Raw genomic sequence first — 20,610 nt, 5'->3', positions numbered from 1 at the left:
TGTGCGTAAAGATGATGTCCGGTAATTCACTTTTGTGCCGACTTCTTTTTTTTATTCCGGACCGGAACTTTAACAAGCCTACTATAAAATAATTAGTGTATATTATATAAGACACTGAAATAATAATATACTTGCATACTATTATTTCTACTATTGGTTTTAAAAACTAACCTACACCTCTATTATATGTCATTCATTCACTCCTAGCCATGTCTATAATCTTTGTCCATATTTGACTATTCTTCCTTAGATGTTTGTCTTGAAAGTTATACATCTATGTTTCCTTTTTTTTAGCACTATTTCCATCCTTGTCTTGGAGTTACTCTTTCTTTTTGTCCTTGAAAATCATTTATATTATCACAAAGTCAATAATAACCCTGACGTTACGTTTGTTACTTGAAATAATGATAACTTCCTTAATCTTTGTCCAAGTTATTTAGCCATAAATTTGTGAATACATATGCTAAAAATGAATGAAAAATAAATAAAATAAAAAAAATATCTGAATCTTAAGTTAGCATTCAAAGCTAGGGGGGGGCCATTAATTAAGCTTATCAATTTTCTCTTTATTTTATTTTTTCTCCCCTCTTATAAATATACTTCATGTCTACTAAAAAGGTGTTCACTAAAGTTACAGCAGGTGGTCTCAAATATAAACCTCTTCATACTCCTCCTCCTAAGTCAAAGGTTAAGTTAGCTCCAATTCTTTTAGGAGGTTCTCTACTTTATGTGACAGCTACTTATGTAAGTATGCTAGTCTTTAAAAGTAAAAATGATACCCAGGAGATATTGACAGAAGAATATAAAAAAGACTCTACTGTTACGCCTAATAACTTTGATACATCACCCATCTGGGAATCAGTTGCAAAGAAGTATGATCAAGAAATTGGATGGGATGAGATTGTTATGGGTGTTGTTTTGTTAAGACGTTGGTTAGTTAGTAAAGCTAAGGTACTGTAAAGAAACTCTTCTTCCCCCCCCCTCCTCACCCAAAAAAAAAGAGTGCATGTAATGAAAAAGACTCAAAGTTAGAATAGGGTAACGTATTAGAGGTATCAACAGGAACAGGTCGTAATTTTGACTACTATAAATCGGATCAAATCGATTCCATCACATTCACAGATCGTCACGGATCTATGTTGAATGAAGCCAAACAGAAATATCTCGATTATTATAAAGATAAATTTCATCAAGCATTTTTTGAGACGTCTAATGTAGAAGAAGTCAAAGATAAAAAATACGATACAATAATAGATACTTTTGGGCTTTGTTCGTGTAGTGACCCAGTAGAGGCATTAGTTCAACTAGCTGATTCCTGTAAATCAGATGACTCTCAGATCCTTTTATTGGAACATGGTCGTTCTTATTATGACTGGCTAAATAGATTATTAGATAGTAATGTGGATAAACATGTTACAAAGTGGGGTTGCTGGTGGAATAGAGATATCATGAATTTATTCAATGATGAAAGAGTCAAGCAAAGAGTGGAAGTCGTTAAAATGTCACGATGGCATTTAGGAACAACTTATTACATTATAGCTAAACCAATTACTTATAAAAATGCTGAAACCGAAAAAAAGGCTTAAAAATTGTGACGTACAATTTAAAGCTTAAACCCCCTTGGTCTTATTTTTTTTTTCTGAAAAAAAATTTTTTTTTCTTCTTTCTTTTTATTCAACGTTAATATTACAACATGAGGTAATAAATTAGGAAGTGTTTTAATTTGGACTTGGATTATAATTAAGTCTTAATCTTCTTTTTTTTTAAAAAAAAGAAAAGAAAACATAGTAACATAGCTAACTTTAAAACTTTTTTTAATAAAATATAGTAGCGAACCTTTGCAAGAAATCCAAGACAACGAGATCGAGGTTAGCCGAAAAATACAAAAAAAATTTTAGAAAAGGGATTAATCTATTTTTTTTTTTACATGAATATTATAGTCCAACTGGGATGAAGTTATTGATAACTTTGATAACATGAACCTTAAGCCTGAACTTCTTCGTGGTGTTTATGCATATGGGTAAGTTGAAAAAAAAAAGCTGGACTGTTTGTATCAAAAATAAAAGAGTATTTGTTCGAAAAAAAATAAATAAATAAATGCAAGAGTGAACATGATAAAATGGGGGGGAGGGGAGAATAACTAGGAAAATTGAAATAAATGACTAATTTATTTAATTTTTACTGTATACAGTTTCGAAAGACCCTCTGCTATTCAACAACGTGCTATTATGCCTGTTATTAAGGGTCATGATGTTATTGCTCAAGCTCAATCAGGTACCGGTAAGACAGCTACTTTCTCTATTTCCGTCCTTCAATCCATTGATACGGAACTTAAGGAGCCTCAAGCTTTGATTCTTGCTCCTACCAGAGAATTGGCTCTCCAAATTCAAAAGGTAGTAATGGCTCTTGGTGACTTCATGGGTATTAAGAGTCATGCCTGTATTGGTGGTACAGCTATCCGTGAAGATATCGCTACTCTTCAATCTGGTGTCCAAGTTGTTGTTGGTACTCCTGGTCGTGTCCTTGATATGATTCAAAACAGACGTGCCTTCAATACTAAGCACATGAAGTTATTCGTTTTGGATGAAGCTGATGAAATGTTATCTCGTGGTTTCAAGGATCAAATCTACGATATCTTCCAATTGTTACCTGAGACTACACAAGTTGTTCTCTTGTCTGCCACCATGCCTGCTGACGTTTTAGAAGTCACCAAGAAATTCATGAGAGATCCTATTCGTATTTTGGTCAAGCGTGATGAATTAACTTTGGAAGGTATTAAGCAATTCTATATTGCTGTTGACAAGGAAGATTGGAAGTTGGATACTTTGTGTGATTTATATGAAACCGTGACTATCACTCAAGCTGTTATCTTCTGTAATACCCGTAGAAAGGTTGATTGGTTGACTGATAAGCTTCAAGCTCGTGAATTTACTGTTTCTGCCATGCATGGTGATATGGATCAAGCTCAACGTGATGTCATTATGAAGGAATTCCGTTCTGGTTCTTCTCGTGTTTTGATCACCACTGATTTATTGGCTCGTGGTATTGATGTTCAACAAGTTTCTTTAGTTATCAACTACGATTTACCCTCTAATCGTGAAAACTATATTCACAGAATTGGTCGTGGTGGTCGTTTCGGTCGTAAGGGTGTTGCTATCAACTTTGTCACTAATGAAGATGTTCGTACCATGAGAGATATTGAACAATTCTATAACACTCAAATTGATGAAATGCCCATGAACGTTGCTGATCTTATCTAATCCTTATACTATATAATTTCTACATGATAAAAAAAAGATATAAATATGTATTTATATATGTATATATAACAGATATATATGTGTATATGTATATATTTATATATTAAAAAAAAAACGAATAAAATCATGATTTTTTTTTTATTAGAAATAAAATAAAAAATAAAAAAATAAAAAAGAAGAAGACCCACATTATAATTATTACATAATCAAATTATAAAGTAAAATAAAATAAAATAAAAGAATTTTATTATTATTGCTAATCAGCTTTGTTAGAAGGATTATTGTTATTTTGAGATGCAGTATCAGCAGCATGTGAATAAGTATGTGGTTGTTGTTGTTGTTGTTGTTGTTGTTGATGAGGTGGTTGCTGAGCCTGTTGTTGAGGTTGTTGTTGCTGCTGCTGCTGCTGTTGCTGCTGCTGCTGTTGAGCTGCTAATTGTTGAAGTTGAAGCTGATATTGTTGCATTTGTTCAGCTGTCAATTGAGGATAAGATGCATATGCAGTTGCAGCATCCATTGTCTATAATATCCATAAAAATAAAAATAAAATTAAAATACACATTTCCTTTTAATATCCTTCTTTTACTTACTTGTTGTGGAGCGTATTGATGTACTGCACTTTGAGGAGGAGGATAATAACTACTGTATTCTGGCTGATGATGATGATGTTGTTGTTGTTGTTGGTGGTGGTGTTCATAAGGTGTGCTATGGCTTTTGATTGCTTCTTCTCTCGGTACAATATCAATTAAGAAATCGCACATATCTGTTTTAGAAATAGCTGTTGCAATATCAGATCTTTGTAAAGTACGTCTTTTATTTTCTTCTGCATGAACCCTGCAGAAAAAAAAAAACTGTTATCATACAAGTTCAAATTTTGAAACATGATATATTTACCAAGCACGTTTTGTTAACTCTGTAATAAATATTTCACATCCTTTTGCAAATAAAACAGGTGCCTATAGTTTGTACGTATAAATAAAATATAATTATATTTTACAACTCTTTTATATTCTTACTTCTGCACTAATCATCTATATGTATATAGAAATAGATATTTATATACATTTATATATATATAAAAGAACGCGAACTTATTATTTATTTACAAAATACAAGTCTAATTAAAAATTACCTTCACTTCTTGATCGGTTTTCATAACTTTTTTAATTCTTGCTAATGGTAAAGGATGATTCTTAAAATCAGAATCAAAGAGGTTGGCTAGTTGCATCTGCTCTGCCCAAAATTTTCCTAAATCAAAAGCAGGATAATTACCAACAGGAGGAGCAACAGAAGCTAATGCATTAGTGACATGTTGATGCTGAGTAGGGTTCATCATATCAGTGGGAACTTGTACATATTGGTGTTGATCTCCTGTTTGTTGAGTTGACATTTTATTTTTTTTTTTTTTTTTTTTTTTTTTTTGAAAGTGGAAAATAGAAAAAAATATATTGGTTAATAATTTAATCTAAACAAATAATACGCGCTTGCTTACCTTATGTATTAATATTTTTTTAATAAACAAAGTCACAATATTCAGCAGCTCTTCTTGAATCTAATTAACGGCTTAGCTTTCTTAATAAATCAATATTCTATATTATGTGTTGATAGTGGCGTATGATGTATATGTATGAAAGAAGTAAAACGTATGTATAAATGAGCAGGTATATATAAGTATTATAGATGTATATAAATAGAGTTGGTATTGTTGTATAATATGTATGTGTATGTATGTATGTAAGCATATATATTGGGTATATATTATAAGTAATTTTCTTTGGTTTTTTTTTTTATAATAACTTGTTGCAATTATTGATTTAATGTCTATTGTTTGTACCCACTCTTTTTGGTAACTTGTATACATCCATAATGGTAGCAACAATTTCTAAAATAAATAAATAGATAAACATATATCTCAAGTCATATCATCATCTTATACACTTACCTCCTATGATGCTTCCATTTTCTATAAGGAATTGTCCCCATAATGTTTCTGGATCTAAAGGAAATTCAAGGTCTTGTCCCTGAAATGCCATTATTAGTGCTGCTGCTGCAATAGCCCTTGGAACATACCATAAGCACATTGGTAATCGATAACTGTATTTGTATAATATTAAATCGATGAATAAATTTCATGTTTATTTATTTATTTATTTTTACCTGTCATTAATATAAGCTAGGGCTGCATTTATAATATCGTCTGACGCTATATATACATAAACTATTAACACGCACATATCAATAAACAAATAAAATGAATTCTAACCAAAAGTTTCATCAGCAAAATGGAATAAATCACAATATGGATGATCGATCTGTAAATCAAAACAGGTTATTTCTAAAACAATATATTCATAATATAATAGATCGACCACAAAAGCTTCCTATACATAAACAGTTAGCTACTCATATATAAAACACACAAACTGGGATTACTACAATTTTTTCATCTTCCACTATTTCATCAGGTGTATATAACCAGGATCGCGCGATATCTTGTGGTCTACGTGCAGATTCTTCACTTTTACATGCTACAAATATACAAGCTTGTGCAATTTTCTATTTTAACAAAAAAAAAAAAAAATCAATGCATTAGAATAAAAATGACATTCTTATATTACGTACAGCGCCATTATAATCAAAAAACGATCTTCTCGTATAAAAGCGATGAAAAAGAGTACATGCTGAAGCAATTGCATAGGGTGGCCTAAATTTAGACTATATAAATATCTTTCTGTCGTGTAAAAAAAAAAAAAAGGATAGGTTAAAGAACTTACAATTCTAAACGATTTCCAACACATTCAATCATGCAAATAGCACGTAGTCGAGTTGCTAACTCCTCTTCGTATTTCATTCCATGTAAAACAGAAGGAAACTGTTGGCTTTCTTCTCTTTCTAATATCCACTATAAACAGATATATATATATATATATATAACGTAGATCACGTCAATAATGTAGTATTAATAACATATAGATAATGACTAGTGTACCTGATTCTCTTCCATCTTGACTTATTTATTCTGGGATAAAAGAAAATTTTATAAGGAATTTTTTTTTCCCCTCTTTGGTAAATGGCGTTTTTTTTTTTTTTTTTTTTTTTTTTTTTTAACAAGCCTATAGAAATTTATTTTCACCAAGATTATCTAATATGATGACAGTGGAAGTTCTGTCTTAGATTCTTGTGATAGGACTACTCTATTTTACCGGACATCGGTGATTAAACATAGTCACTTCAAGTTCAGTGATAGTGCATAATATTATATGAATGAGAAACAGTAGTATTATGTCTTCATAATAGAAGAATAACGTTATTTATCTTATGTACTGGATCAGCCTTTTTTTTTTTTTTTTTTTTTTTTTTTTTTTTTTTTTTCAAACTGATATTGAAGAGCGATAATAATAAGGATATGATTGTTAGTTGTACGCTACTAGCCATTGAGAACAGACTCCTTCTTGTGGAGTATTTTGATTATATCAATTTTCTTTTATCATTCACAAAAGCAATTATTTCTTTTCAGTAATAATTGTACACTGTGATAAATAGATTGTTTTATTTTATTTTATTTTATTTTTTTTTTAAATAACCAGTAGTTGGCCATAGTAAGTACATTACAAAATTCTAAAGTCATATAGTATTTTTTTTTTTTATAACGCTGAGATCAATTCAGAACCCCACACTGTCTCCAACTATAAATATAAAAGAACTATTAAGTATCTGTGTAGTTGAAAATAAAAAATAAAATAAAATACTTACGTCTTCTGTTTTGGATGCAACCTTTTTATGAAGTCTAATAAGGAAAGCTACAAATCTATGGTAGTTTTTCATACTCTTATGATCTAAACCCTTTTTATCTTCTTGGGAATATAACTCAATAGTTGCCTTAACAGCTATAGCAATCTTGGGAACAAGTTGGATGTATTTTTGATTATATAATTCGGATTGCTAATACCACAGAAAAAAAAAAGTTAATATTTAACCTGTATACATATTATACACACACGCACACACACATATATATATTACCTTTCCAACTGTATGTTGAAGGATCATAGTTATCCATTTAGATACCATGGAAAGTCTATAGACATTGGCACATTGGTTACGATCCAAATAGGTCACAAAGGTATCCAACAAATCCCATGAACTAAAAGAATAACGTTGAATCATGTGTTGAATGATATTAGGATGAATGGATGTATTCTTTTTAGTGAGATATAATTTAGCAGATTCACTGTAGATGGCAAGCAATTTATCAACTGCCTTCTTTGTATTTGCAGGTGTCTTATCATTTATCTCAAAGTCAGATCCTCCTAAAATACATTTACGCAAATAAAGAGAAAGAGAAACACACATCTCAGAAAGCTCTTTAGATGTGGAATGTTTAGCAAAGTCATGAACTGATTGCATAATATCAAAGACATATTCATCTTGCTCCTTGGGATATTTAGTAGCTTTGGAAAGTCGGTTTTTCAAGAAAGCAACTACTTTTTCAACAAACTGATTAGTAACAGACTTGGCAGGTGTAGCACGAATAATATTCAAAAGAGGTACAATCAAGGTTAATACTAAAGGATTTGTAGGATTCTTGCGTGCATAAATAATAATAAGTCCCATCACATTATTCTTGAAATGAACAATATTTTGTTGTGTTGTAGCCTTTTCAGTCTTGAGTATTTTCTTTTGTTTAAATATTTCAGCTAATTTTTCATCAAATGCAGTCATGGCATCATCATCCAAAAGCTCTTCATCAGATTCACCATCGACAGCATTAACTCCCTGTGCTCTCATCGCTTCTTCTACTTTTTGACGTAATTCTTCATCAACTTCACCCTCATCCTCTTCATCAATTTCTTCTACATCATCCATATCAATCATTTCAACGTCATCATCATCATCTTCTTCTTCTTCCTCGCCAAAGAGATCATCATCTTGCTTATCTTCACCAGAGGCTAAAATAGAAAGAAGCATTTCCAATGATTGTTTAGTTAATTTATGAGAGAAAATTTCAAACACTTGCTCAGCAAGGTTCTTAAGCACAGGGGATTCATTCGTCAAGAAAGAAACAAGAATATCTACAATAACATCAATAGCTTCGGGTTGATTCTCCTCCTCCTCTTCCTCTTCTTCTTCCTTTTTAGCCTTTTTATTCTTCTTTTGTGTCTTGGGTGCATTAAAGGTCTTTTCATAACAATCAATTAATTCGCTTAAAATCGATACACCGTCTGTTTCATTAATTAATGTATGAAGAATAATATTCAAAAAGAGAATTTCAAATCCACGTTCAACACTATCATAGCCTATAGCTTTATCCATCTTGGCAATCTTGGTTCTAAGCTTTTCGATCATCTTGAGAGCCTTTTCAGTAACCTCACGCGTTTCAGGGGTAAGTGTGACACGTGATGATAATTTCTTATTCTTGGTTAAAGTTTGATAGATTTCCATGACTTGATAAGCCCACAATTCACCATTGTTGGTTGTACCATTCAATTTGCGAGTCTTGAGAGGAGCAGTTTGTGTAGGGACAAGCTTGCTGAGAGCAACTAAAATGGATTGGAAGCGCTCCTGACATAATTTAAGGGTTGCTTCAGACAAAGCAGGCAAGGGGCTATGAAGACCTGATAAATAGGACTTATTCTTATCATTGGATTTAATATCAAAGAAAGTAAACATCATCAAAAATCGGACGAGTTCAATAACCCAGTCTTCTTCCTTGGGGATCTTTGGATTTGTAATCAACAAAGACATTTGATTTAATGCCCATTCACGACTAGATTCACTGGAAGCTTCTTCTGTCTTTACAAAGGTTTGAGCAAGATATTCAAGATAAGATTTAATGCCCTCTGCATCCATAGTTGTTAACAAATTTTCTACAGTCTTTGTACGAGTAATACGATCAAAGTTTTGATGACCATTTTTACCCAAAAGTTGTGTAATCAAAGCAAAACCTACTTGCTTATTCTCTTCAGCAACATTTTGAATAACTTGAGCCTAAATAAAAAAAAATACAAGTTAATTCATATATTTAGTCTCTTTCTCTCTCTCTCTCCCCCCCTTTTTTTTTGTCACTTACTGTGTGCTTAGCAGCTTTGTTTAAAAAGCGGTCTTCAGATGAAAGATTGTTAATAAATGTTCTCATAAAATTTGCGGTAAAGATAAGTGGCATTTGATCGGGAGAAAGACGACGCAATACTTTTTCAACAAGCTGGAAACCCCAAAATTTACGTCCATGAGAAGCATTCTTATCAAACATAGTGTCTATAACAAAAGTTTAATATTCGTTACTTCTTTTCTTTTTTATAAAAACAACAACAACAACATATAATTACTTACTATCAACAGCAACATTCCAAAACTCTTGGAAAGAAGCAATACCCTTGGGTTGAGATTCTTGGAAATAAATTGCAAGAATGGGATCCCAAACAGAATGAAGTTGAGGCTTCCAATCGGCTAAAGCTTCTTGGGTATCAGCAGGAATTTCTTTCAAAATGTTAGATAAAATAGTCAAGTTGGCAGGATCCAAAATAGTTGAGCTTTTGAAGTTTGTTAATTGATTGGACAAGTCAACATTATCGAGTTTTTGTTGAATGCCAAGAACAAGATTAAGCTGATCGACATTAGTAATTGGGCCATTCATAAATAATTCTTTAATCTTTTCAACTACTTCAGATTCATGTTTTGTATCCTTCAACTATATATATATATATACGACAGGTTAATATACTCCCATATACATCATTTTACCTCTAGCCAATATCAAACTTACATAAGGAAGGAGATTAATTACAACATGATGACAAACTTCAGCAAGATATGATTTACATTTGGCCATTTCATGTAAACTCTCCACAATACGTAAAATATCTTCGGTACTAGTTGAAGATCTAGAAATCATACCTGCAGCAACAATCGACATTAAACCAAAAAGACGTCCAAATAACATGTCACGAGTCTCATCGCCACTCATAGATTTAGTACGTTCTGTGTATTGGAATAAAAGATCGAGAACAAGTTTAGTAGCAATCAAATCGACCATGGCAAGAAGCTAATAATAATAATACAAACAACAACAAAAAAAATATTAATACAAAAGAAATAAAAATAAAAAGTTTACATTCATAAACAGCATGTCATACTTCAGTCAAAGCCAAAGAAAAACCTTGACGAGCTCCCTGTCTGGAAGAAGAAAGACCACGAAGTAAACGACGAACAGCATATGAAACATCAGAGGCACAAAGAAGATCAAGTTTTTCTTCTGTGTCGGCAATATCCTCCTCCTTGTTTTCTAAACTTTCTTCATGTGCCTTTTGAAAGTTGGCAAGCGATTTAATTAGAGAATTAGCTGCTGTTTGTCGAGCATTAGGATCAAATGAAGCAAGATCCCAATAAAGTTGAAGTGTAGTGGTTGCCATTATTTCTTAAAAAAAAAAAAAAAAAAAAAGAACAGGTAATCAAACTTCAATGTGTCAAAAGAGAAAAAAAAAAAAATAACAAAATTATTAATTTGTAGGCAAATAGTGGCTGAGCCAGGTGACTTGTTTACTACTAACAATTCAATAATATGGCCATTTATCTGTATTTCGATTTTTTTTTATGCATATAAACTGTCTTTATTTCTCTCATAAATTAACGTATTATAAAATAGAGTAGTAATAGTTTTACTTGAAATGCCTACTGTTAAAATTCTCTATAATTAAATTAAGAAGGTTAGATTCTTTTTACTTGTTTCGTAATGCGGAATAAGCAAGATTTGAAATTGATACTTTATACAAAATATAAGAATTTTACATGACAATAAATAACTTGGGCACAATGATCTTTGAGATGCTTATAACAACCGTTATTGTAATATAATATAATAGGTTTGCAAGGATTATATTGTTATCATAAACTAAATCTAATTGAAAAAAAATAAAATAAATAATTACATAGTGGCTATCTAATAAAATGTTAAGCTTTTTTAAGCTTTTTGAAGACTTTTGAATTATTTGTCTTCTTGAGTAATAAGCTTGAATATCAAAAGTAATTAATAAAGTTAAATAAAAGCAAAAAAAAAAAAAAAAAAGAATAAAAAGTCATTATCTTTATACATCAAAGCAACACAGTGAAAAATGCAGTCTGTTTTGTTAATATATCGCCATGATTTGGTAGTGTGTATTGATTATACAGTAGCATTTTACCTTGGAAAAAATTGAAAGCTCTGTATTTATTAAAGTGTTAAATTTTAAATTCGAATACTTCATAATGCAAGTCATAATTATTATGGACGGCATTATTAACAACCATACGTGTAAAAGATGTATCCCATACTCTTTGATGAGAAGGATATAATTCTTTGATGTGGCTGATTTCAGACCGAATATATGGTCTTCTACCCTATATGAGCTTAAAATGGTTAAGCTTGTTCATATTTTGATGATGGCCTGTTGTCGTTCTTGTAACGTAAATATTTACAATTAATTGAATAGGCAAAATGGCTGTTTCTAGTTCGTTTTGACCAATGGATAAATAGGGAAATGAAAGGATTTATTTCATCTATTATAAAAGTAGTTTGTATTAGATATGTGGCCATTATTTTAACTATGATACATTTTATTTTCACCTGTATATCGAATATGCCCATATTAAATGGATATGATTCGTGGCTACTGTACGGATTCCCTTTTGCTCTTCTTTCAGTTACCTATTGAATTATTGATATAGCTGGTGTTACTCCAATACCTGTTGCGAATAAAGCAATAACAGGGTAGTCTTGGTATGACAGTTCAGGACCATAAATACAAATTAATATAAATCTTTAATTAATTAGATGTTATCTTATTTCCTACAGCACGTAAAAAAAAAAAAAAAAAAAAAAATAATTAAAGTACATTTTAACCAATTAACACGCATCTCTGTAAAACTAGTATATTATTTTCGGCTCAATTATCTGATAATCTGATAATTATACAAGGCTATTCTCTCATTTTATATATATATATCAATAACCAAGTTAGGCTTTTATGTACATGTATATTTTCATTCAAGTTACAATTAACTTTTTTTTAAAAAAAATAGTTTCTACAAAGATATAGGATGAAAGGATCATTCCTACTAATATTCCTTTATTATATACGTTTTACATTAATGATGGTATTTCTAAGATTCACCGCTATTGGGGCTTAATGCAGTGATACGTTGAATAAGATCAGTCATTCTTTCATCAATAATTTTGACATTATTCATGACTGATTCATCATTCTCTTTCAAACTTATATTTAGCTGATATATAAAGAAAGGAGGAGTATAAGATACATAAAAAAAAAAAACTAAATATTCGTAACTTACTAATTCACATGTTTTGCTCAAACTTTTAAGTTCATCAGTCATCCTGGTTTGTTCTTCAGATATTATTTTGATTGATTGACTAAAAGAAGCTGCCTCTGTGTGTAATGATTGCAATGCTTTGAGTCTAGTCAATAAGGCAGGCGTCAAGTTTAAGAGCGGATCAACTTTCTCAAGAGTAGCGAATAATTTATTAACCTTGTATTTAAAGAAGTTAATTTATTTCTCTGTTTATTATTATCTTCTTTTACCTTGCTTTCATTATCATTTCCATCTTTATTAGCATTTTCAACATTTGCAGCAGGGGTATTTTGTGAGTTCATCATACTGGATAGTCCAAAATTAAGTGTATTCGTAGTATCTTTACGACCTGTTTTTAATTCATTTAAGCGTTCTAAATCATTATTCAAGACTTTAACTCTTCTTGCTACGATTTCAAGCTGTCTTGGTTGTGCAAGAATATGAATTTGTTGTTCCAATTTAGATAATGAACTGATTAAAGATGTAGAAGCTAAACTAGAAGGCTATTCATTTAAAATAAATAAAATAAAAGAGAAATAGAATAGAAAAGAGATATCTTTTACCAATTCATCCAAATTCTGATTTGTATTTGTTCCTACTAACTTTTCTAGTTTTGCAATACGTTCATCAATATCAGATAGTTTAGTCTCTTTTTGCATTTTAACTGTTTCAGGGGTATAATAAAGCTCGTAGGTAATCAACTAATACAGCAATGTTTAATACTCGTTTTATACATATAAAAAAAAAACAAATAGAATTCCCAAAATCTTACATTATCTTTAGTCTCTTTTTCAGTTTCATTTGATGACTTATTTTCCTCCGTATCTGATTTAATAGCCATATTTTTAAAAGCCTCAAGCTGTTTTATCAAAGATTTTGCTTCATCAATAGATTTTCCATAATTGGATGTTTGTTCCATTTCGTCCCCTATTTGTTGATTCATTCTAATTAAATCAGACTGAAGATATCCAATCTGAGCAAGAATATCAGACTGCGAAATGATTTCTTTTGTATCTAAAGGCTCCTAAATTACATGTAAGTTTTTTTTTTTCTTTTTGAAAAGCAAGAAACATTCGCCTTTTTTTTTTTTTAACTCACTTTTGTCTTTTCTAATTCATCATTAAGCTCTTGAACTTCATACATAAGACGACGTAATTTTTGTAAAGGAGTTTCATCCAAAGATATATTCTTTGGCAAAATTTCATATTCATTAGTTTCTATAGCAGGTGGGCGTTTTACAAAGGTACGATACATGGCCTTTTTTCTTCGAGTTAAACGATCAGAGAAATCTATTTTTTCAAAGATTATTAGACTAATTTGTAAAACGAATTAATCTCGAAGAAGCAGTATTATTGTAAAAAAAAAAAAAAAAAAAAAACCTATATCCGTAGAATCAACAATACTATTCTTGAATATATTTGAAGCTTCTTTAATAGAAACATGAGCTTTAATCAAGTCATCATTGTCATCATCATCGCTTGACTAAGATTAGTATGCAATTATTAATGTTGAGCTGCAATTATTTAAAGAAGATGTAAACTATACGTGAATGTACCTGATTTTCATATGAGACATTTGTGGTGTTGTTAACAGTGTCAGGAGTTTCATAGACATCGGGCTGATCATCCTATATTATTATATTAATATTTTAAGCTCTATATATGTATATCTAACGTTTAATTCATTTACAATATCCGGTAAAGTTGAATACTTTGAAGTCATCTTTATATAAGCTTAAGCTTATTTTTATTTTATTTTTTTAAAGAAAAAAAAAAATAAATACTAATTTTAATTTTACTTACATATTAGGAACATTCAATATCAGAGTAAAAAAATGATTGGATAGCATTATATTATACACTTGCTCTCTAAATTGAATGCTATTTTGTTAAATAGCTAGTTAGAAAAGCATGATTTGAATATACGTTGAATAAATATGTATATATATATAAAAAAAAAAAAGATTAAAAAATTAACATAAAAAGCTATGAAATGTTAAACTTATCAAAGTGTACCTTGATACATATTTATAGATTTCTAGAACAGATACAAAGGAGGATAAGATTATTTATTCACAAAAGTGAGCTAATGATGGTAGAAAATATTTATATAGACAATTCGATTTCTGTCAGGTAATCTCAATCCATACAAATGAAAAGGAAGGATAAATAAATATATAAATGAATAAATATTCAAATAAATGTAAATGATTTATTTTATATTGTCATTAATCTATGCTATTATTCTTTTGGATTTGTTGTATTTTTAAATATTCATTTTCTGGCCGTAATTCATATATTTGTTTTCATATCTTTAAACGTAAATTTTGAATTGTTTTTTTTATAAGAGCAAACGTTCAAAATTGAATATAATCAAATAAAGCTCTTGTGGAAGTTAAGGATCCTGTATTTGCTTGCTTAATTTATTAATAATAGTCATAATAATAAAAAAAGAAGTATTTGCTTGTTTATATACTCTTTCTTCACCTTTTCATCATCACCTATTTACATTACTTTTTACAAATGGGACATGTTTAATCGTATTTATTGAAACAAATGGCTGTGTTCACAATTTGTTAAACTACTACACACTTAACACAAATTATTATGCAAAATTATAGTTTTAATATGAATTACAAAAAAAAAAAATATCTATTACAACAAAAAGAAGGTATATAATCAAAAGAAAAGTCTAATTGTTAACAGAGTATTTATAACTAAAAGAAAAAAAAAAAAAAAGAGGATTAATATTTTAACAATAACTGACTAATAATACTAAAAAATCACTTACCCGCATTTTTTACAGTTGTAAAAGACAGTTTGACCTTCATCAGCAGAACGTAATTGCATAGTATGATATTCCATTTCGGGATTACCACAGTTGGGACATTTTTCTTTAATCTATTATAAAAATAAAAATGAAATAAATAAAAAATGGTATATACACTTGTTTGTACACATTATATTATTTACAATCGCTCTTTCTTGCTTATTTTGTTTGCTTTGTTGAACTAAATGACGTTTGGATTTTAAAGGTGATTGAAAAGCACGATCGGACGAAGTGGTGACAACTTCTGTAGCCTCAACGCCTTTACAAAAGGAAAAGAAAAGGTCAAATTAGAATATAAGCATTTCATTTTATTTTATTTTTGTCTTTACCTGCAGTTCTAAAGGCACAGCTACATTGGTTACATAATAAAATATCATCATCTGCACCAGCCATGTCTAAAAGATTGCCACATTCTGGACAAAAAGTAAGTGAACCGATAATATTCGAACTTTCAACTGACATTATCTATCTATTTAAAAATAAAAAAAAAAAAAAATAATAAAGTTATTGTAATAGTTGTATGTAAGAAAGCCATTGAAAAAATAAAGTAAAATAGTGGCTTAGCAAATATTAGCAGAGAGGCTTAGTTGCTTATTATTATTATTATTTTTTTTCTTAAAAAAAAAAGCGGTCATAAACTGGAAATTTCATGCATCATTTACACATTAGGAAAATATTATATTTATTCATTAAATATCATATCCCTCCTCTTTTAATCTGAATCTTCATCTGATTCTTCTTCTGCTTCATCTAACCATTCAATAAACTTGCTTGCCTTTTCTCTCAACTTCATTTCAGCAGGATTAGCCTTTGATTTATCAGATTCATACCAAGTTCTAATTGCGTCTTCTTCCACAATATCTGCATTGTAAAACATTTGTAAGGCACCTAAGAATAGTTTACTCAAGTATTCTTGGGATGCACAATGCTTTTGCAATACTTGTAGAACATGCACTTGATCTTCAGGTAAATGTGTCATTTTTCCAATAAGAGGTGCCCATTTATTTAATACAGATTTTAAGCTTTGAACAGAATTTTTAGGATCAATATGATTCATGATGATTGGAATAATAACTTCTCGAATATCAGTATAAGATCCATTACTAGACATACGTAAACCTGTAACTTCTAAGGCTGCTGTATATACGCTATGGTCCTCACTTATAGAACGTTCAATAGTTTGTGCAATTTCTTTTTTGAATTCTTCTGTCTTTTTTGCTATACTACTTTCGAGAGCCCAGGATCCTCCACTGAGCGATCCAATGTCAGATTCATCATCTGATTCACCTACTTCACTAGCACTATCTGTAATATCCCCATCCTCTAGAACAAGATCAGCCATATCATAAGCTAATGAACCAAGTTTCAGATTACGAATATCAACATCGTCATCATCTGTTTGAATTGTCCAGAAATAGACAGGTCCATTTTTGCCCTGAATGACAGGTTGTCGCTCTTCTTCATCCTCTTCCTCATCACTGCTTTCAAATGCACTCATCTTTGGCTGAGGTAAAAGACTGAGTCTTGAATATTTAGGAATTTGTGCTTCAGGACCAAGCGACACCTATACAAAGATAAATAAAATAAAACGCGTTTTTTGTTGTTGTTGTTGTTGAATAAATAGAAACATGTATAAATATATATAAAGTGAATTAATCTACTTACACCAATGGATACAAGTGAACCTTGAGCAATAGTTGAATTTTCTAAAATTTGAACATGATTGGCAATAATACTCTTTTCTATAATACAGTTATCTCCAATAGTCACGTTATCCCATATAAAAACACCCTTTAATACAACATTATCTCCAATAATACAGTTTTTTCCAATAATCGAATTTCCAATACGTGTGTTCTCTCCAATACGCGTACCAAATCCAATTTGTACATTCTCGTCAATTATACATGATCTTGACAAAACGACACTCGTTGATTTATAAATATTTCCTCTCGTGAACTCATAATCATCACCCTCTTTTAAATTAGTCTCAGGCGTAATAGGAAATACCCAACGATTTAAGATATGATGACTGATCGTATTATAAAGTTGCTCATTCTGGACACGTGCTACATAAGGCTCTACTACAATATTGGTATAAATCGTCTTACCCAAAATGTCCGAAGTCAAGATGCCATGTACAAAATCACTACGAAGATGTTGCCAATCAAAATTTTCTGTGAAAAGAGCGGGAACTTCAACTGAGCAAATATCTAAATAAGGGTCAACAAGATCGTTACGGAATTCAATTTGAAGGCGATTTTCAAAAATCTCTGGTGAAATCTCCAAGTGATGTTTGCGGGGAAGTGAAACGACAGGTTCATAATAAACACATTGGCTAGTATTAGGATCCAATACAAAAATGCTATTTGCATCTTTAGCTCTGTATAAAAACAATTCTTCATTTAGTATTTCCTTAAAACATAAAACATTTTTTTTTTTACCTAGCTGTATGTGTGCGAGAAGCTTCTTTAAGAATCATGGTCATAATTGAATTTTTGTCTGTTTTTTTACGAGCACGATGTTCTTCAAGTGCTTTATCTAATTTAATGTTAGAGATGAGCTCACCCGATGTTAAGATGAAATCTGTAGTGATTAATTGACGTGCATCAAGTTCACGAAGTGCATCACCCACAGACATGCATTCTGGCGTTTGAATAATCTTTACTGAAAGTTGAGAGTCAGGCTTCATCCATGATGATTGCCTATTTTTTTTTTTTATAAGAAAAAAGAAATAAGTAGATCTGTAGTATTAAAAACTTTTTTTTTTCAATATATTTACTCAAAATAGGTCTTAATGGCATCGATATGAGTAGAACAAACAATAAGCACTTCAAATACATCTATAGTAGCTAGTAATTCCATTGTATATTCAATTAAAGGAACATTACAAAGTGGCATGAGACACTAAGAAAGGAACGAATTAGTCTAGCATACTTTTCAGTTTAAATTACTGCTTTAAATTTTACTCTAGGCATTTCATGAGAAATAGGGAAGAATTGATGTTCAAAAAGGTCGGTCAAGATTACAGCTTGAAAGGATTCTTCTCCTTCTTCATTGTTTTCGTGATTGCTGGGCTTTTTTTGTTTAGGTGGCATTGATTTTTATTTTTATTCTTAGTTTTTTCTTAAAAAAAAAAAAATGGCCTCGCGTTGACAAATTATAGAGTGGATAGTGCCTCACTCTTTTTTTTTTTTTTGTCTCGTGACTGCTTTCAACGTTTAATTTTGTACCACTGTGAACCCCATATACGAGTTAAAACAAAAAGATATCATCACCTTTTTTGGCGCTAATATTTTATTTAATTTATAGCATAAAATAAAATGACAGATTCAATATTTGAAGCATTGGCTAATATACCTGGACATATTTCGTCATTTTCAGCATCGGCGCAAGATGGAAAAGTAATTCATGTATGAAGGATTTAAAATACATATTATAAATATAAACATGAATATTAATTAATTCATTAATTATTATTCAGTCATCTGTAGACTCATTAGAAGAAACTAATAAAATTGCTTCGACTGCATATCAACTATTAACAGATGCTAGCTTATTAGGTAAATCGACATTACAAAACAAATTAAAACAAATTACAGGTAATTTAATAATATATGTAAGGCTAAGCATATAATTTACGTTTTTCTTTTTTATTGTTATTATTATTATTATTTTCATTCCTAAAGTTACATACCCAAATCATTATCATGCATTTACAATATCGAATGATATCATTTATGGTATTGAAAGAACGAATCAAAATACACCTTCTCAGTAGTAATAAATATAGATTTTTTGTACGGAGGTTGATCCAGAGTATTTGCGAAATTTCCGCATTAATAATAAAAACTTTTATTTTTTATTTTATCTTTTTTTTTTTTTTTTTTTTTTTTTTTTTTTTTTTTTCCTTGTTATTAAAAAACATATGTATACCCACAACACTCTACTATCTTTTATTGTAGTAAGATGTCAAGATTAGAAAGGTTATCAGATCGATTTTTAAGGGTAGGACGACATCCTTTTAAAATATGTATGAAAAAATCAAGGAAATCAGATTTGATAATGACAGAGGAGGATGATACTAAAGAAGTGTGTTGCTGCTGCTACACAGATTCACCCATCTATTCAAAATGCTGGCCTATCATTTTCTTATTTTCTGCATTAACTGATTTTCCTATGCCTTTACCAAAAGATAAGAAACCAGGGCAACATAGAGATTGGGGATGGATACCGTTTATTATCATTGTTGGACTCGTCGTCTTTATCTATTATGGATACCTAGACAGAATTATTTGTAAGTTTCTTCTTTTTTTTTTCTTTTAAAAAAAAAAAAAAAAAAAAAAAAAAAGGGAAAAAGAAAAGAAAAGTAATATTAAAAAAGGAATACAATAAATCATCATGGTAACTGGTAGTGGTGTTATTAAAGAAGAATATGAATCAAAGAGGATTGGCCATCGCCTATTTTGTACCTTTCAATGTTTTTTTCTTCTTTTTTATAATTTCCTATTGTAGGATTGTAACACAAAAGCCAGGATATCCTCCTTCTACTGTCCTTAATAAAGAAGACAGAGATGTATCATCTTCTTTAGGAGAAAAAGATTTACAAAAGAAACCAGATACTATCTTAGGTGATCCGAAATGGTGTAACACCTGTCAAATATGGAAGCCTGATAGAGCGCATCATTGTAGCGTATGTGATGCTTGTGTTTTAAGAATGGATCAGTAAGTTACAAATATGTAGTATTGAATTTTATTATGAAAAACTCATTCTTACATAAATGAATAAAATAAAAAAAAATTACTAGTCATTGTCCATGGTACGTTGAATGCACCTAGATACAAAATACATTACATACTAAAAAGAAAAGGGGAGAATATAATATTATAGGGTGAATGGCTGTGTAGGTTTTGCTAATTATCGATATTATATTCAGTTCCTATGTTATGTGACCATATTAGCTACATGGACATTTTGTACCTCATTAGCTGCATTCATTCATTTTCATGGTTTGGTAATATCATATACATGTATATGAATATATGCAGATATATAAAACTCATTTTATTATGATTATATAGTCTACATTTGATAAATTAGCATTAGCTGTAATGATCATGTAAATATCTTACAAAGTATATTACATATGACACATGGAATTATAATGCTTATAACACT

The 20,610-nt window shown here is 30.2% G+C and overlaps 11 protein-coding genes across 11 annotated transcripts; 4 read left to right on the top strand and 7 right to left on the bottom strand.

Moving 5' to 3' along the window:
* The first annotated feature begins 533 nt into the window (after window positions 1-533).
* On the top strand, window positions 534-1,765 carry BX663DRAFT_508366 (uncharacterized protein). Its single transcript, XM_051527472.1, has 2 exons — window positions 534-951; window positions 1,038-1,765. Exons 1-2 carry the CDS (start codon window positions 604-606, stop codon window positions 1,584-1,586), a joined length of 897 nt encoding a protein of 298 aa, XP_051383350.1. The 5' UTR covers window positions 534-603; the 3' UTR covers window positions 1,587-1,765.
* Window positions 1,694-3,260, top strand: BX663DRAFT_551643 (ATP-dependent RNA helicase eIF4A; the record flags this gene model as incomplete). Its single annotated transcript, XM_051531294.1, has 4 exons — window positions 1,694-1,698; window positions 1,829-1,868; window positions 1,941-2,020; window positions 2,192-3,260. The coding sequence occupies 4 exons, from the start codon at window positions 1,694-1,696 to the stop codon at window positions 3,258-3,260; spliced, it is 1,194 nt and encodes a 397-aa protein (XP_051383349.1).
* Window positions 3,261-3,730: 470 nt separating this feature from the next.
* BX663DRAFT_433763 (histone-fold-containing protein) lies at window positions 3,731-4,593 on the bottom strand (the record flags this gene model as incomplete). Its single annotated transcript, XM_051523017.1, has 4 exons — window positions 3,731-4,094; window positions 4,155-4,216; window positions 4,277-4,291; window positions 4,393-4,593. 4 exons carry the CDS (start codon window positions 4,591-4,593, stop codon window positions 3,731-3,733), a joined length of 642 nt encoding a protein of 213 aa, XP_051383348.1.
* A 358-nt stretch (window positions 4,594-4,951) lies between these two features.
* Window positions 4,952-6,336, bottom strand: BX663DRAFT_50006 (cyclin-like protein). Its single transcript, XM_051526269.1, has 7 exons — window positions 6,250-6,336; window positions 6,035-6,162; window positions 5,883-5,964; window positions 5,697-5,816; window positions 5,524-5,641; window positions 5,418-5,439; window positions 4,952-5,354 (listed from the first exon to the last, which is right to left on the bottom strand). The coding sequence occupies exons 1-7, from the start codon at window positions 6,262-6,264 to the stop codon at window positions 5,186-5,188; spliced, it is 654 nt and encodes a 217-aa protein (XP_051383347.1). The 5' UTR covers window positions 6,265-6,336; the 3' UTR covers window positions 4,952-5,185.
* Window positions 6,337-6,811: 475 nt separating this feature from the next.
* Window positions 6,812-10,690, bottom strand: BX663DRAFT_536299 (DNA polymerase phi-domain-containing protein). Its single transcript, XM_051530622.1, has 7 exons — window positions 10,394-10,690; window positions 10,024-10,302; window positions 9,591-9,948; window positions 9,331-9,515; window positions 7,284-9,248; window positions 7,014-7,202; window positions 6,812-6,946 (listed from the first exon to the last, which is right to left on the bottom strand). Exons 1-7 carry the CDS (start codon window positions 10,667-10,669, stop codon window positions 6,905-6,907), a joined length of 3,294 nt encoding a protein of 1,097 aa, XP_051383346.1. The 5' UTR covers window positions 10,670-10,690; the 3' UTR covers window positions 6,812-6,904.
* A 1,558-nt stretch (window positions 10,691-12,248) lies between these two features.
* On the bottom strand, window positions 12,249-13,769 carry BX663DRAFT_49826 (Dynamitin-domain-containing protein). The gene is made up of 6 exons (XM_051526022.1): window positions 13,701-13,769; window positions 13,375-13,616; window positions 13,166-13,303; window positions 12,833-13,105; window positions 12,585-12,779; window positions 12,249-12,518 (listed from the first exon to the last, which is right to left on the bottom strand). The coding sequence occupies exons 2-6, from the start codon at window positions 13,543-13,545 to the stop codon at window positions 12,396-12,398; spliced, it is 900 nt and encodes a 299-aa protein (XP_051383345.1). The 5' UTR covers window positions 13,546-13,616; window positions 13,701-13,769; the 3' UTR covers window positions 12,249-12,395.
* BX663DRAFT_433786 (Dynamitin-domain-containing protein) lies at window positions 13,692-14,324 on the bottom strand (the record flags this gene model as incomplete). Its single annotated transcript, XM_051523018.1, has 4 exons — window positions 13,692-13,891; window positions 13,982-14,084; window positions 14,158-14,229; window positions 14,292-14,324. 4 exons carry the CDS (start codon window positions 14,322-14,324, stop codon window positions 13,692-13,694), a joined length of 408 nt encoding a protein of 135 aa, XP_051383344.1.
* A 933-nt stretch (window positions 14,325-15,257) lies between these two features.
* Window positions 15,258-15,935, bottom strand: BX663DRAFT_49787 (uncharacterized protein). The gene is made up of 4 exons (XM_051525974.1): window positions 15,761-15,935; window positions 15,575-15,690; window positions 15,393-15,502; window positions 15,258-15,318 (listed from the first exon to the last, which is right to left on the bottom strand). The coding sequence occupies exons 1-4, from the start codon at window positions 15,891-15,893 to the stop codon at window positions 15,294-15,296; spliced, it is 384 nt and encodes a 127-aa protein (XP_051383343.1). The 5' UTR covers window positions 15,894-15,935; the 3' UTR covers window positions 15,258-15,293.
* Window positions 15,936-16,091: 156 nt separating this feature from the next.
* On the bottom strand, window positions 16,092-18,573 carry BX663DRAFT_453878 (uncharacterized protein). The gene is made up of 5 exons (XM_051523805.1): window positions 18,401-18,573; window positions 18,214-18,338; window positions 17,876-18,136; window positions 17,097-17,814; window positions 16,092-16,995 (listed from the first exon to the last, which is right to left on the bottom strand). The coding sequence occupies exons 1-5, from the start codon at window positions 18,527-18,529 to the stop codon at window positions 16,144-16,146; spliced, it is 2,085 nt and encodes a 694-aa protein (XP_051383342.1). The 5' UTR covers window positions 18,530-18,573; the 3' UTR covers window positions 16,092-16,143.
* A 757-nt stretch (window positions 18,574-19,330) lies between these two features.
* Window positions 19,331-19,991, top strand: BX663DRAFT_49655 (uncharacterized protein). Its single transcript, XM_051525786.1, has 2 exons — window positions 19,331-19,728; window positions 19,816-19,991. Coding segments are annotated over exons 1-2 (330 nt in total). The 5' UTR covers window positions 19,331-19,400; the 3' UTR covers window positions 19,818-19,991.
* Window positions 19,867-20,470, top strand: BX663DRAFT_434071 (DHHC palmitoyltransferase-domain-containing protein; the record flags this gene model as incomplete). Its single annotated transcript, XM_051523042.1, has 2 exons — window positions 19,867-20,156; window positions 20,323-20,470. 2 exons carry the CDS (start codon window positions 19,867-19,869, stop codon window positions 20,468-20,470), a joined length of 438 nt encoding a protein of 145 aa, XP_051383340.1.
* Window positions 20,471-20,610: the final 140 nt, after the last annotated feature.

The sequence above is a fragment of the Cokeromyces recurvatus genome (assembly GCF_025118155.1).
Source record: "Cokeromyces recurvatus strain NRRL 2243 chromosome Unknown BX663scaffold_11, whole genome shotgun sequence".
In the NCBI taxonomy this organism is placed as follows: domain Eukaryota; kingdom Fungi; phylum Mucoromycota; class Mucoromycetes; order Mucorales; family Mucoraceae; genus Cokeromyces; species Cokeromyces recurvatus.
The sequence above is the reverse complement of the archived record's forward strand: the minus strand, read 5'-3'. Positions and strand labels throughout refer to the sequence as shown.